The 15,704-nt window shown below is 42.5% G+C and overlaps 1 protein-coding gene across 2 annotated transcripts in view; it reads left to right on the top strand.

The window, feature by feature from the left end:
* Window positions 1–15,704, top strand: part of ZNF704 (zinc finger protein 704) — a 253,235-nt gene that overhangs the window by 210,126 nt on the left and 27,405 nt on the right. For both annotated transcript variants that reach the window (XM_010378482.2, XM_030937783.1), the window contains 2 exons: window positions 8,487–8,587; window positions 12,867–13,134. In XM_010378482.2, the coding sequence (XP_010376784.2) occupies window positions 8,487–8,587; window positions 12,867–13,134 (369 nt within the window). The remainder of the gene's footprint in view (window positions 1–8,486; window positions 8,588–12,866; window positions 13,135–15,704) is intronic.

Genomic DNA, 15,704 nt, shown 5'->3' with positions numbered 1-15,704 from the left:
AAGGCCATTATTAACCCTAACCCCTAGAGCCTAAAGAGGCTATGCAGGAGAGGAATTTCTGCAATCCAGAAGATTTACCAGAACTCTGGAAATATAGCTTTTGGAGAGGTTACCCAAAAGAAAGGGTAACTTTTGGAGGAGAAATGTAGCCACTGCCCACCTGTGGCCAGGCAGAAGGAGAGAGCCAGGAGGAATCAATACCCTCCTGCTTTCCAGTCTCTCCTGCCTCCCAGCCTCCTGCCGGTGCCTCTCATTGGCCAAATCCAGCCAGAGATCTATGAGCCAGAAGCCCTGTTAATGCAGCCTCCTGGGACCCTGAGCATGGTGCAGAAAAGGCATGGTGTAGACCTGTCAGGTCAAATAGGACAGGTTATCAAGTCCCTTAATAGACATGTAACTTTTCTTTTCACACCAAAGAAGCTTTTCTTACAACTTCATGTTTAAGATTGTTTAATATACAGTCATATGGCATAATTTAACCAATCTCCTATTGTCAACCTTGAGGTTATTTCTTATTTTTATCTAGTGTAAAAATCTGTGTGATGAATATACATATGTCTTTGCAAGTATTTTGAATTACTGTTTGGATAGATTCATACAAATTGAATTGGCTCAAATTATAGGTATTTCTTAAGCTCTTATTGCCTTAAGCTGTGTTGCCCTCAAATTTAAAGATGGCCCCTATCTGTGCATGTGTAAACTATGAAGGCAGAGCTCTGACAGTCTGGACTAAAATGAGATAATAAATGTGAGATGAGATATTCAAAAGGAATGTCAAAAGGAAGAGGTGGAGGAGAAAGCAGAACTGTGTTTTGGGAGTGCCGCCTCCCCCAAAACAGTTGATAGTCTTCCCACTATATGTAATTATGTTTCTGAGTCCCTATTTGCAAACTGCCTTGTAAATCCACAGGAACTTTCTGTATCTCTAGGATACAACATTGTTTTCTAATCACTTTTGCCAATGACCTGAGTCATTATAAATTAGCAATTTTTCCTGCAGCAGATTTTCCATTGTCTTCTGGTGAACTCACGACTTTCCTCAGGCAGCTACCAGTGTAGGGTATGCAAGACTGGAAGAGAAATGTGCCATATAAAGTGAAGGGAAAACCATCTTATAATTCAGTCCTCTCCATGCAGGGCATCACCATGGATGTCCCCTGAGAAGTTAATTTACAGCCAGGTAAGATAAGCAAGAGTTAATCATGCTGAGAAACATTAAATTCTACAGAACAAATCTTTTTGACAAACATTCTTTGAACACAGACGATTCACTAAGTAAATTTTACAAAGTGCTATTTAAATAAATTAAGATATCTCAAATGTGGCTCATCTCTGAGGGTCCCAAAACACAACCTTTCTGAGATTGAACATAACAAATATTTATTGAGCCAGACACTGTGAGGCACTGGGATAGAATATCGTCTGTCCCCAAAGTGCCTCTTGAAAACCCAGCAAAAGGAAAAAAGGCAAAAGGAGACAAAGTTCATTACGTTTCTTATTATCATTACCTAATTTTCTTTGGGCAACAGATTTCTTTGGAGCCTTTTTGCAGGAGTTCAAGGAAGGTCTGTGTATGTGTGAGGAGGAGATAAACAATTACTGTTGGTAGTTATCCTAATTCCAGGGGACTTAACAGAGGATAATGGTCAGCTTCCTTGGATTCTGGGGGTTTGATGCCTCCAAAATGTGTCATCTACTTGAAGTAACAAATGAAAACTATGGAAAGGAGTTAAACCAATGATATTTATTTTTCTGTAATCAGGACCAACCTTGTTAAAAAACAAATGCTTGACATTATTGCAAGGACGAAGAACAGTAATCTTATAAATAGTACTTGTTGTGGCACAAAAATACCACTGTGATTATCATATCCTAAAACAATCAGCAATTTGAGGCCTTAAAAAAGTCCCATGACGTAGGAGGAGTTTGGCTTTCTATGTCGTACAATACTATTATATTCATTATGAAAGCTTACATCTGACCAACTCATTGGTAAGAGCCATCAGATGACACTGGATAAGTCTTGTAACTTTCTGGAATCTTGTTTCCCACCATGAATATCAGAAATACGGAAATAGTGTCTTATGCTTTGCCCATTCCTTTCCCCACTCTCTAAGGCAGGGGTCCCCAACTCCTGGACCTCGGGCCGGTATCAGTCCGCACACAGCCTGTTAGGAATCTGACCAAACAGCAGGAGGCGAGCGAGCACTACCACTTGTGCTCCGCCTCCTGCAGGTCAGCAGCCGCGTTAGATTCTCATAGGAACATGAACGCTATTGTGAACCAGGTTGCGCGCTGCTTATGAGAATCTTAACTAATGCCTAATGGAACAGTTTTATCCCGAAACCATCCTCTCCCAACCTACGCCACAGTCCGTGGAAAAAATGCCTTCCATGGAACTGGTTCCTGGTGCCAAAAAGGTTGGGGACTGCTGTTGTAAGGCAACTATTTTATCCTTCTCAAGTATCCTCAAACTTCATACACAACCTTCCCTCTTTGTCCTCAGTTCTGACCCCAGTTCCTACCTCATTGAAAAATTAGAAACATTCATACAGGAATGCTTTTTTTTTTCCCCCTTCTCCACCAAATCAGCAAATTAACTGCATCTGCAGCCACCATCTGGTTTCCCTCCTTTTTCCAGCGGAGAACTGTCCTGTCTTGTCCAACGCAGCCCCTCTCCCTGTTCTGTGTATTGGTGCTGCTCTCCTGACCTTTGGAAGAACCTCATCCTGTCGCTAACCCCTACCTCTGTACTGCACCATCAGTTTCCCTGTCTTTGCAGTCGTTCCCATCAGCATAGAAACTCACCTTAGTATAACTCATCTTTACAAACCCTCCCTTGACTGCTCATCGGTCAGCAAAATTTCTTGAAAACATTGGCACTTACTCTCTCTGTTTTCCTGAATCCCACTTACTCTCCAGTCCATGCCAATCTGACTTCCATCCACAACACTCTACGAGATTTACCGCTATCTGGGCCACCAGCATACTCCATATTCCAAATCCGAGGACCACTTCCCAGTCCTTGTTCAACACAATTGGTCACATCTTCCTTCCTGAGACACTTTCTTCCATTTGTGCTTTTAATATCATAATCTCCTGACCACTTCCCTCTCTGACTGCTCCTTCTCAATCTCCAACATAAAATATTGGATGCTGCAGTGCACCCTAATCATCTCTAACTGCATTTTTGCCTAGATGGTCTCATCCACACCCAAGTTTTAAGTGCTCCTTCAGCTCCTGACTCCAAATTTATATCTCTATCCCTGACTCGCCCTGATTCCAGGTTCACATATCCAGTGTCCTGTGTGCAGTCTCCTTTTGATTCATAATAGTCATCTCAAGATTAACATATCCAAAACAGAACCACAACACACCTAGTCATTCAAACCTAAAACATGGAAGTCATCTTTAACACCATCCCTTTTATCATTCTTCATAGTCAGCCCAACAGCAAGTATTGTTGGATCTGCCTCCAAAATATGTCTTGGATGTGTCTATTTTTCTCCATCCTCTCTGCCCAAACCCTCTAAGCTACCATCTCTTCTCACCTGTGGTGACTTCACGCAGTGACTCTATGCTGGTGACCTCATTTGTTTTCTATCCCAAAACAGTCATATTTAAAAAAAAAAAAAAAAAACAAGTCATATAGTGTCACTCTCTTCCTTCAGTAACTTCTCTTTTATTGTAGAAGAAAATCCAAATTCCTTACCTTTATGTGCAAAGCCCCACATGATCTGACCCTGCTTCACCACTTTATCTCAAACAAATCACTCCCTCCCACATTTCACTCTCAACACACCCTCATTCTTTCTGGCCTCCAAGAGCCAAGCTCTTTCTCATCTTCAGGCCTCTGCACTTAACTCTTCGCTATGTCTGGAAAACTCTAGCTCATAGCTTGGCTGGCTCCTTCTCCAACCTTCAGGTCCCAGCTCAAAAGTCACCTTCTACAGGCCTCATGCTATATCTGAAATGGTCATCATGTATTATAATTCATGTCTCTCCCCTACTAGAATTTCACTGCCTTGAAAGAAGCCTCATTTCTTTTTTTGTTCTCTATCCCCAAAACCTAGAATATTCCTTGCTAAAGAGATACTTGGTTTAATGAATGAAAGAATGCCATCAGCAAAAAGGTTAGGAATTAATCAAAAAGTGTTTTCATCCATCATGACTTCATTTCCAGACAGATGCTTGGACTGCTGGGTACATGTATTTTTGCTTGAGTCATTGGTTCTCTTATGTGGAAGATATTTTCTACAATATAGCTTCATCATTTGAAAAATGGGCAGAAAGCATTCATAGTGTAAGGAGTTGTTCATTAATATTTGCCATGGTTTGATATGGTTCATTTACCTCCACCAAAATCTCATGTTGGAATTTGATCCCGGTGTAGGGGTGTTGGGAGGTGGGGCCTAGTGGGCGGTGTTTGGGTCATTGGGGTGGATCCCTCTTGAATGGCATGGTGCCATTCTCATAATGGCGAGAGTTCTCGCTCTCACGAGACTGGATTGGATTTTGAGAGAATGGATTAGTTCCCAGGAGAGTGGGTCGTTGTAAAGCCAGAATGCCCCTTAGGTTAGATCCCTCTTGGCATATTCCTGCATCACCTTTGACCTCCACTATGATTTAACTCAACACAAAAACCCTCACCAGAACCTGAGCAGGTGCTGGCGCCATGCTTCATATGCAGCCTGCAGAACCACGAGCTAAATAAACCTGTTTTCTTTATACCCAGCATCAGGTATTCTTTTATGACAACACAAAATGGACTAAGACAGTACTGTTAAATTATATACTTTGAGTAAAATAATATTTTGAATTCTGCAGAATTTCTTTTTGTGAACCTAGCAGGTTTGAAGTTGGGATTTAAATCGCCCCCCTCTGGCGCATCTTATATTTCAGGTGTTTAGATCACTGGCTCAAGGAGGTCACAGAGGCTGAAATTTGTGAACTGCCTCCTTGGAATAAACACAGACTCGTAAGGATCATGTACTTAAAGTTTCCTAATTATGTCTTTGCTTCTCCGCATCTCAAAGAGCTTCAGCTATAGCTCTGTGTAGCTCTGGGTCCTATGCCCAGCACTGCACACTGCAGGGAGAACATCATGGAGCTGGGTGTGTGTGCCCAGGAGCTGCAGAAGAAACAGAAAGATTGCTGTGCTGTGAATGCTGGCCACCCAGGCAGAGCCTCTGGGGCACAGTGGGCCACTGGACTCACGAAGCCCATGTGAACAGTGGGTTCCTTCTGTGGTCAGTAATCTGCTCTAGCAGACTGCTGCAATGTGCTACCACACTTGTCCTCTGCTTGCCATGCTTAAGGCAGCCATTCACTAACACATGAGCACTCTTCAATTCTGGAAGCTCCCAAGTACCATTTTCAATTCAGAAACCTGTGGAAAATCTTCAACATGGGGTGGCTGTCCAGATAAATCATCTGGATACTGATTCCATCAGTAATAGCTGATGAGTCGTCTTCTAAATAAGTGAATGATTGCTTCATAGAATCAAGAGTATGATGGTGTGAACCAGAAGTACTTGATTGCAGATATTCTAGCAGGCACATAAATCAAGCTACATCAGTTCCAGCAGTTTGGGAAAGATGTCACCACTGCCATATGTGTTGGTCAGGTGGGCTGACTGTTGGAACAACCCATTTTTCTCATGTCAGTAGCTTAACACAATAAAGGTTTGTTTACTCTTATGTCACAATCCAGTCAGGTCAGTGGAGGTTCCAAAGAGGGTGGATGTCTTTGCTCCAAACAGCCCTCTGGGGATCCAGGCTTCTTCCTTCTAATGCAGATGTTCTTAACCTGGAATCCACAGATCCCCAAATGGATACACAGAATCCAGGAGGTCGGTGAACCTGTATGAGGGAAAAAGTGTATCTTTATTTTCACCAACCTCTTAACCATAATTTAACATTTCCTATAATTATGATTTAAGGCATCAAGGCATAATAATGTTAGTACCACCTGCGACTTTAATACCTACCAAAATCATAGATGTTTCATATCACATTACAATTTAGTAGATATCATGAAATATCATTTATTCATAACACTACTTTAAAATTATGCTAGTTATTAGGCCCACTTCAAGGTCTTGTTATTTACTATGTTAATTAGAGAGTATGTATATTACAATATTACAAAATTTTTTTTAAGTTCAATTTTTACTTTAGATTCAGGGGTACATATGCAGGTTTGTTACATAGGTATATTGCGTGATGCTGGGGTTTGGGATACAATTAAGCCTATCACCCAGGTAGTGAACATAGTACCCAATAGATAGTTTTTCAACACTTACCCCCCTCCCTACTTACCTCCTCTAGTAGTCCCCAGTGTCTGTTATTTCCATCTTTATGTCCATGTGTACCCATGGTTTAGCTCCCACTTATAAGTGAGAGCATGCAGTATTTGCTTTTCTGTTTCCACATTAATTCACTTAAGATAATGGCCTCCAGGTGCATCCATTTTGCTGCAAGGGACATAATTTCATTCTTTTTCATGGCTTTATAATACTCCATGATGTATGCGTAACACATTTATTCATTCTACTGACACCTCGGTTGATTCCATGTCTTTGCTGCTGTGAATAGTGCTGCAGTGAGCATACAAGTGCATGGGTCTTTTTGGTAGAATGATTCATTTTCCTTTGGGTATACATCCAGTAATGGGATTGCTGGGTCGAATGGTAGTTCTATTTTTAGTTCTTTGAGAAATCTCCAAACTGCCTTCCACAGTGATTGAACTAATTCACACTCCTGTCAGCAGTGTATATGCATTCTCGTTTCTTTGCAGCCTCACCAGCATCTGTTATTTTTTTGACATTTTGATAATAGCCATTCTGACTGGTGTGAGATGGTATCTCATTGTGATTTTGATTTGCATTTCTCTGATGATTAGTGATATTGCACATCTTTTTCCTATATATATATATATTTTTTGGCCACTTGTATGTCTTCTATGAGAAATGTCTGTTCATGTCCTTTGACCACTTTTTAATGGGGTTACAAAATATTTAATGTTTTTTCTAGCTGTATTTCAATACACTTGCATTTCTTTATAATTTTGTGTATTTTATTTTAAACGTTAAAAACCACTATTCTGAGAAGGATTCATAGGTTTCACCAGACTGCTAAAAGGGTTCATGGCAAACAAAAAATTAAGAACGCTGATCTGGTGGTTTTGCTGTCCCCTAAGACCTTTGTGTCCTTTGCATCTAGCCAGCAGAGCAGACTGGGGGTGATACTGGGAAGTAGTTTAGGGGCAAGACTTAAAAGGAATGTGTGTCACTTCTCATCCGTCAGCCCTAATTCAGTGATGTGATCCCACTTGACTGCAAGGGAGTCTGGGAAACGAGGTCTAGCTGTGTGCCCAGCAGGAAAAGGAAATGGGACTTGGTCAACACATGGAAGTGACTGTCACCATACCCAAGGGAACAGTCAGCAAAGAGATGGCATCCCAATGACAAGGGACCTCCCTGGAGAAAACTCACTTTTTATGAAATTTAGGACACACAATCAAATAATCCTGTAATAGCTGCTGTTGGTTGAATGGTTATTCCTGTCAGCATTCTGCTAACTGATTCACTTCCATGATGTCGTTTAATCCTCGTAATAATGCTGTGAAACAGGTACTATTATTATTCCTATTTTATAAATAGAGCACCAAGAACTTGAGAAATAAGCCCAAAATCAGTGCTATTAATCATGGCACTGGACTGTTTTGAAAAATATTGCCCCAGCCTGGGCAACGTGGCAAAACCCTGTCTTTACCAAAAATGCAAAAAAATTAGCTAGGCATGGTGGCATGTACCTGTGGTCCCAACTACTTGGTTGGGAGACTAAGGTGGGAGGATCGCTTGAGCCCAGAAGGCGGAGGCTGCAGTGATCCAAGATTGTGCCACTGCACTCCAGCCTGGGTGACAGAATGGGACCCCATCTCCGAAAAAAAAGGAAAAGAGAATACTGCGACCCTTGTTAAAGAGGTGGAATTTTGTACTGGTGGAGGGGATGGTTTCTGGAGCCAAAGTCCCTGGATTCATATTTCAGCTTTGCCAGTAGCTGGTTCATTGACCAGACACTTTTTACTGGAGCTTTCTATGCATCTGTAAAATGGAGATTAATATTAGTATCTGTCTTTTAGGATTAAAGGAGATAAACACTTAAGACAGCACCTAGCACACAGTAAGTGCTCAGTGAATGTTATCCACTGTTTAGACAGCCAAAATGGCCCTGTGACTACCTTCATGAACATGATCTGAAATATTCCAACAGAGCTCATTTCTCATGAAGGATATGAGGAAATAACTGAGGTCGCCAAGATACAAACCTAAGGGTGCCTACAACAGTGTCCTGAGTTATAGTCACGAGACTGGGGATGCTGTTAACTTTTCTAATGAAGGAAAAAAATATGTTGGGATGACAGAAAGAAAATGTTGTTAGAAAATAGTTTCCATTTTAATATCACTCTCTCCCCTTTACAGAATTCCATGAAGGTGATGTTCAAATGCCTCTGGAAAAACTGTGGGAAGGTGCTGAGTACTGCAGCAGGTATCCAGAAACACATCCGGACCATCCATCTGGGGTAAGGCAGCCCTCTCTTCAGGGATGTAGCCTCCATCTGCTCAGTCTAAGGCCACCCGCACTCAGAAATTGTGCACCACAGTGTGCCTTAAAGGTTCTGGACACTGGGGTGACTTGGTCTTCCTAATTTCTAGAGAGATGGCCACTGCAGATCATCTAAGCCAATATGGCACAGTGGAAAGAACAAGGATGTAACATCTTAGAGCCTCATTAGTTCACTTACTGAGTCACTTTAGGCAAGTTGCTGCCCAGAGCTGCAGTTTCCTATGGAAATTTATAATAATGTCAGCTCTTCAGGGTCACATGTGAGTGCCAAAGATAAAATATATGTGAAACAGACTTATAAAGTACAAACACTAGAGTAACCTGGAATCTGTTATTGGACTTCAAGGGGTCCTTGAACCCACTGAAATTACCTGTGGAATAAAATGTACATTTACTTTCCAGTGGAGAGTATTCATGACTTTAAGCCTCACAGGCATTATAGCCTAAAAAGGGTTCAAGAACCACCACACCAATCGATGCTGCTGTTGCTTATTCTTATGATGCCTGATCATCTGGCTCAGTCACTTTCTGTTGCTCAAATAAGCTGTTTATTTGTAAAATGTATAATTTTCCTCATAGCATATAACAGCCTTCTAAAGGAAAGATAAAATGAAGGGTTAGGAGCCATAGCAGTTACAGGTCACCCCAGGGGGGCAGTGGTATTCCATTAGTCCTGTGCTTTTTGCCCTGAGTCTATCTCATCCAGGGATCTGAGATTTAGAAGGGACCTTGAGAGGCTGTAAGTTACAACCAGTGTTCATAAGGCAAGCACAAATGCACGGCCAGGCTCCTGTGTGCTTGGACACAGAGGAGTCCTTTCCACAAGATAAGTGCAGAGAAATAAATACAGTAGTCACTTTACCCAGCAAGGGATACATTTAGAAAATGCATCATGCCCAACAAATGGTATAGGCAGAAGGTGAAAATAGCTTCTAAGGTGATATTGCTAATCTATGAGGGTGGCTCCATAGTGACCATGGAGAGAAACAGGGATCTAGCTCTGTAATCATCCAGGTTGATGTTTGGGGACACACCAGAGCCTTCCAGAGCATATTACCCATAGGTCAACAGGCACTGGAGATACGGCCCTGTAAGGCTTCCCTGACCAGAGTCTACCTTATGTGTAAGAAATGCCAGTTGAAATACCTCAGGGCAGAACACCCCCCTTCTGTTCCTCAAGCCTTCAGGGAAGGAAATCCTGCAGTGTCTCCCCTGAAATCTCATTGTCAAGACAATTCACAATGGAAGCAGCTCAGTTTTTTAAAGGTTTAGAAAGAACTTCCCAAAGCTAGAGCCAGGAGGTAGGGTATTTGTTTTAAAGTCTGTCTGCCCAGAAAATTGAGCCCTATTCAGTCCCATCAGAAGCATATGCTGTTTATATGTATTTGTAGACCCCAGAATTGGTATCCCATGTTAGTCCTGTGAGCTCCTGGGGTACTCGCACAGTGGGTGGAATCCAAAATGTAGCCACTTTGCTTTCCTAGGATCCCCTTTTTCCTGATATGCTTTTAGAATTTCCCTGGTGAATTATGGTTCATAGCCCTGCCAGGCACCATACAGGAATGGGCCTGGGTTAGCAGGACTTTGAGGCCAGTCTATACTTATGAAGCCCAGTGCCTGTGCTCTCTCATGCACTGGGAGAGAGAACACACCTTTGCCTTGATCCATGAACTCAATTACATGGCTGTAGGATAATGGGGAATTTTTAATGAGTATTGGCTGGTGAGGGGATGAAGAGGGAAACATGTCAAAGCCGGAAGAAAATATGCCCTCACCTCTGATATATCTGCAGTACACGCCATACCTATATAAAAAGCACACCACTTTTCTCTTAAATCTCACTCCATTCTTGTACACCAGGGGCTGGTCCTGATTTATCCCCACGTGGGACACACAATGTCCCCCAGGCCTGTGTGTCTATTAGTAGCACGTGGCAGCCAGCAGCAACTCAACCTGCCTTTAACTGGAAAGGAAGTGGGGACAGGAATAGAACAGATGCACGTTCTTCTTCCCACTCTCTGGGGTCTTTAATGGTGTGCTGGTCACAAGGCCAAGCCCAGCCAGACCTGATATGGTGCAAAGACACCTCCCCAGGTGCCTCAGCCTGGGAGCTCAGGGGAAATGGAGCTAGGCTAGGACAAGCCACTGATTTGAACAAACAGGCCTGTGAAGAGGTGGGGCATGGATTTTTGTGTTAGGTTCTATGCAGGGCTCATTACTGGAGAAAAGGTATGTTCTGAGTCAGTGATCTGCTGTTGCTGCGGTGAGGGGATACCCATGGCCTCTGCCCAGCCATCCTGGAAAGCCAGGTTTCTAGAGAAGGGAAGCACCACTTCTCTACAAACTCACAAATCATCTAATAAACATTTTCTGACATTATGGAGAGTTATTTTATTTTACTCAAAACTTTCTGTGAAAAAGTACAATGTACTATGTTTCAGGGAGAGGAACTTTGAAAACACCTAAGAGGCTACTTTTCCTGGTGACGGTGAAAATTGAGACCTTCTAACATCGTCTTTGTTTTTACTTAATAAGCACTTTACATAGCATTTATATTGTGTCAGGTCTGCTTCTAAGCACCCTATATTTATTAGCTTAATCATCACAATAAACTGGTGCTATAATTAATGATCCCCATTTTATAAGTGGGGAAACTGAGGAATGGGGCTGTCTGTAGGCCACCAAAATCATGCACACAACTAGAATTTGTAGGAGTCAGGGTTTGAACCTAGGAAGTCTAACCCCAGAACCCATTCTCTTAATCACTGTGCTACAACAACCTCAGCTCCATTCATTCACTCATTCAGTCAGGCAACATTTACTAGGTACCTACCCTCCGCCAAATACACCAACATGTGTGGAGTGACATATGATAAACAAAACACATCCCTAGAGAATCAGTCATAGTGAGGCGACAAAGAGGTTTAAAAAAATACAGACAGGTAGCCAGTGATTAACAAAACAGATGAGTAAACACACTTCAGAGGGAGCACAGAGCACTAACAGGAGTGAAGTTCTAACTCCCAACCTTCAGAATACACCCAGGACTTAACGTCTCGGCCCTTGCACTGCTCGCCTGCCCTGCTCATCTGGAATATTGCTGACAACAGCTCCTCGGTGGCCTCTGCTTTTGCTCTTGTCTTCCTGTCCTCTATTTCCCAGACAGTATCTAGAGTGATCCTTTTCAAATTAAGTTAGAGTTCTGAAAACACCCAGTGGCTTCCACCACATTCGGAATGCAAGCCAAAGCCGTCGCCGTGGGCTACAGACCCTGAATGACCTTGCCTCTGCCGTGTTCTCACTCCTCCCGTCACTCCCTGGTGTTCTGAGCTCCAGCCTCTGGCCTCTTTGCCAGGCCCGCCCACCTGAGAGCTCTGTGTCACTCCTCCCTGGTGTGTCCTCACTGTGGGTGCCAGCATGGTGTCTCCCTCACTTCCTCTAGGCAGGTCTCTACTCAAATGTCACCTCCTCAGAGAGGCTTCCTCTGGCCACTCTATTTAAAATAGTGCCCCCGTCACTAATCCTGCTTAACAGCAGTGTTAGGCTGCTGAATTTTTCTTTCTGGGACTTAGTAACACCTGATATATTAAATATCTATTTCTTTTTCAATTATTTTTTAATTTTTTTAATCTCTTGTTTTCATAGATTGGGAGTACAAGGTGCAGTTTCGTTGCATGGCTGTGTTGCACAGTGATAAAGCCTGGGCTTTTAGTGCAGCCAGCATCCAAATAGTGAAAGTGGTACCCCTTAGGTCATTTCTCATCCCTCACCTCCCTCCCACCCTCCCCCTTTCGAAGTCTCTAATGTCTATTATTTCACTTTCTGTGTCCATGTATACACATTATTTAGCTCCCACTTAATAAATATCTATTTCTTTAGGGGTTTCTTGTCTGCCTGTAAGTTCCCACTCGAAGTTCCATCAGGGCGGAGTCTATATTTTATTCACTGTGTTATCAGGAGACCCTGGAACAGTGCCTGAACATACTAGATTCTCAATAAATCATCGTTGAATAATTGACTGAATGAGTGAATGAATGAATGAATCGCTTTACGACATCAAAGAAGGGTTCCCTGGAAGTGAACCGTTGAACTGAGTGCTGCAGGATAAGGAAGAGTTTGCAAGGCAAACAAGAGGGAGGAAAAGCATTCCAGACAGAGGGGAAACGCATGTGCAAGATTTCGAGGCAAGAAAACAGATTGGCTTAGTATGATTGTTTTGCTCTCTTTTGCATTAGGCGCGTTGGAGACTCTGACTACAGTGATGGAGAAGAGGACTTTTACTACACTGAGATCAAGCTCAACACAGATTCAGTGGCAGATGGGCTGAGCAGCCTGGCCCCAGTCTCACCTTCCCAGTCCCTGGCATCACCTCCTACTTTCCCCATCCCAGATTCAAGCCGAACAGAAACTCCTTGTGCCAAAACAGAGACTAAGTTGATGACGCCCTTGAGCCGCTCAGCTCCCACCACCCTCTACCTCGTGCACACTGACCATGCTTACCAGGTGACTTGCAGGGGACTGTGAGAGCAATCACTTTGACCTTGACCAAAACCAGGGGCCATCTGGCCTATGAGTAAAAGATAACTTGGTGGAAAAACAGCATCACACACAGCAGCCCAGTAGCTTTGTTTCTTTTTCTCCCTTTAAAACCAAGATCTCACACAGATAGGGTCCTATGGTCTAGTCTCAGTTTGCCCAATGCTGCCTGTGGATTCGATCCCATAGAGGTTGTTATGATGATAAAAATCCCTTGGGCACAGTGGCTCACACCTGTAATCCCAAACACTTTGGGAGGCCGAGGCGGGTGGATCACCTGAGTTCGGGAGTTTGAGACCAGCCTGACCAACATGGTGAAACCCCGTCTCTACTGAAAATACAAAATTAGCTCGGTGTGGTGGCACATGTCTGTAATCCTAGCTACTCAGGAGGCTGAGGCAGGAGAATCACTTGAACCCAGGAGGCAGAGGTTGCAGTGAGCCAAGATCGCACCCTTGCACTGCAGCATGGGCAACAAGAGCAAAATTCCATCTCAAAAAATAACAATAATAATCCCTAATGTTATCTCAGCATGGTGGGGTATGCCTGTGGTCCCAGCTGCTCGGGAGGCTGAGGCGGGAGAATCGCTTGAACCCGGGAGGCGGAGGTTGCAGTGAGCCAAGATCGCACCACTGCACTCCAGCCTGGTGATAGAGCGAGACTCCATCTCAAAAAAAAAAAAAAAAAGTCCCTAATGTTGCAAAGCCCTCAAAATGGTGCCTGGCACATTACATAAGTATCTATTTAAAAAAAAATAATAAGGCCGGGCACAGTGTCTCACACCTGTAATCCCAGAAATTTGGGAGGCTGAAGCAAGTGGATGACTTGAACTCAGGAGTTCGAGACGAGCCTGGACAACGTGGTGAGGCCCCATATCTACAAAAAATACAAAAATTAGCCAGGCATGGTGGTGCGTGCTGTAGTCCCAGCTATTTGGGAGGCTGAGGTATGGGAGGATCACCTGAGCCCAGGGAGGTTGAGGCTGCAGTGAGCTGTGATCATGGCACTGCACTCCAGCCTGGGTGACAGAGTAAGACCCTGTCTCAAAAAAATAAATAAATAAAAGGTAAGCATTGGAAAAGTTTGGCACAATGGCAGAATCACACTCCAAATCTGGGACTTCATGCCCTGCCTTCTAAATGGATAATTAAGCATCTCAGATTAGAGTAGTGGTTCTCAATATTCCCCAAATCAACAGTGCCAGCATCACCTGGGAACTTGTTAGAAATGTAAATTCTTGGGACCACCCCTCTTCCACACCCCCCTGCATTCTGTTTTAACAGGCCCTCCAGATAATCCTGAGTCATGCTAAAGTCTGACAAGACCTTAGGGACATCCTACAAATTTAGGACGGGGTAAAATTCCCTTTTTCCCACCAGAAGTTACTTTTTTTTTTTTTTTTTTTTTTTTTTTGAGACAGGGTCTCAATCTTTCTCTCAGGCTGGAGTGCAGTTCACCGCAGCCTCAAACTCCTGGGCTCAAGCAATGCTCCTGCCTCAGCTTCCCAAGTAGCTGGGACTACAGGTGTGCACTACCACATCCAGCTAATTTTTTAAATGTTTTGTAGAGACGAGCTCTCACGCTCTCACTACATTGCCCAGACTGGTCTCAAACTCCTGTCCTCAAGCAGTCCTCCCATGTTGGCCTCCCAATGTGCTAGGATTATAGGCCTGAGCCACCATGCCTGGCCATTAACTCTTTTAAATGTTGATTTGTTTTTATACAATGTTAATACATTCAAATTTTAAGAAAATATTTGTCCTATAATTCTCAACTACCTTATTCAATTTTTAAAATCTCCTTTACATACTTGTAATTATGTTCCCCCACCCTTGTTTTATAAAAACTTTCCATGTAACTAAATAATATCCAATTAAGTTGAAACACCAAATTGTTTTAATCATTCTTATTATTAGGTGTTTACTTTTTAATCTATCCTGTTTTTTCATCATCATTAATAACTCCACTGTAAACATCTCTGTGCCTGTAGTGTTTATTTTTTCTTTAAATTCTCAGAAGAATAATTATTGAGTCAGAGGAAGTAATATGAGTGAACAGCTTATGACTCTTACTGTGTATTGTCAAAATGCTTTCCAGTAGTACCAAATACAAAGCCACTGCCACTAGCAAATATATTTGTAATTAGAAAATTACAAATTTAGTCGAAAAATTTAGCCACTTATTTAGCAGACTTAAACTCAAGAGTAATGGAATAGAGCTAATGTTTGAATTAGTGTAATAAATTTCATTCCTGACTCTTATTATGTTGGTCAAAACAAGTAATTCATTCATCTTTATTTATCACTGTTACACTTAGGCCAGAAATCATGGGTGCCAACTTACTTAAATCATTTTGCTCATCTATATAATGAGAGTTGGAACACACACTAGTTGATCTCGAATGTCCTTCCCAAAGCATAAACTTAGAAATGTTGAGACTTTTCTGTTTATAGAAATTATAAATGCTCAGCACAGAAAATATTAAACACAGTAAAGAAAGAAAATTCATCCCTAATTCCAACCTTGGTTAATATTTT

Source organism: Rhinopithecus roxellana, chromosome 9, assembly GCF_007565055.1.
Source record: "Rhinopithecus roxellana isolate Shanxi Qingling chromosome 9, ASM756505v1, whole genome shotgun sequence".
NCBI classification, from domain to species: Eukaryota; Metazoa; Chordata; class Mammalia; order Primates; family Cercopithecidae; genus Rhinopithecus; species Rhinopithecus roxellana.
This window is presented reverse-complemented; position numbering and strand designations above follow the sequence as displayed.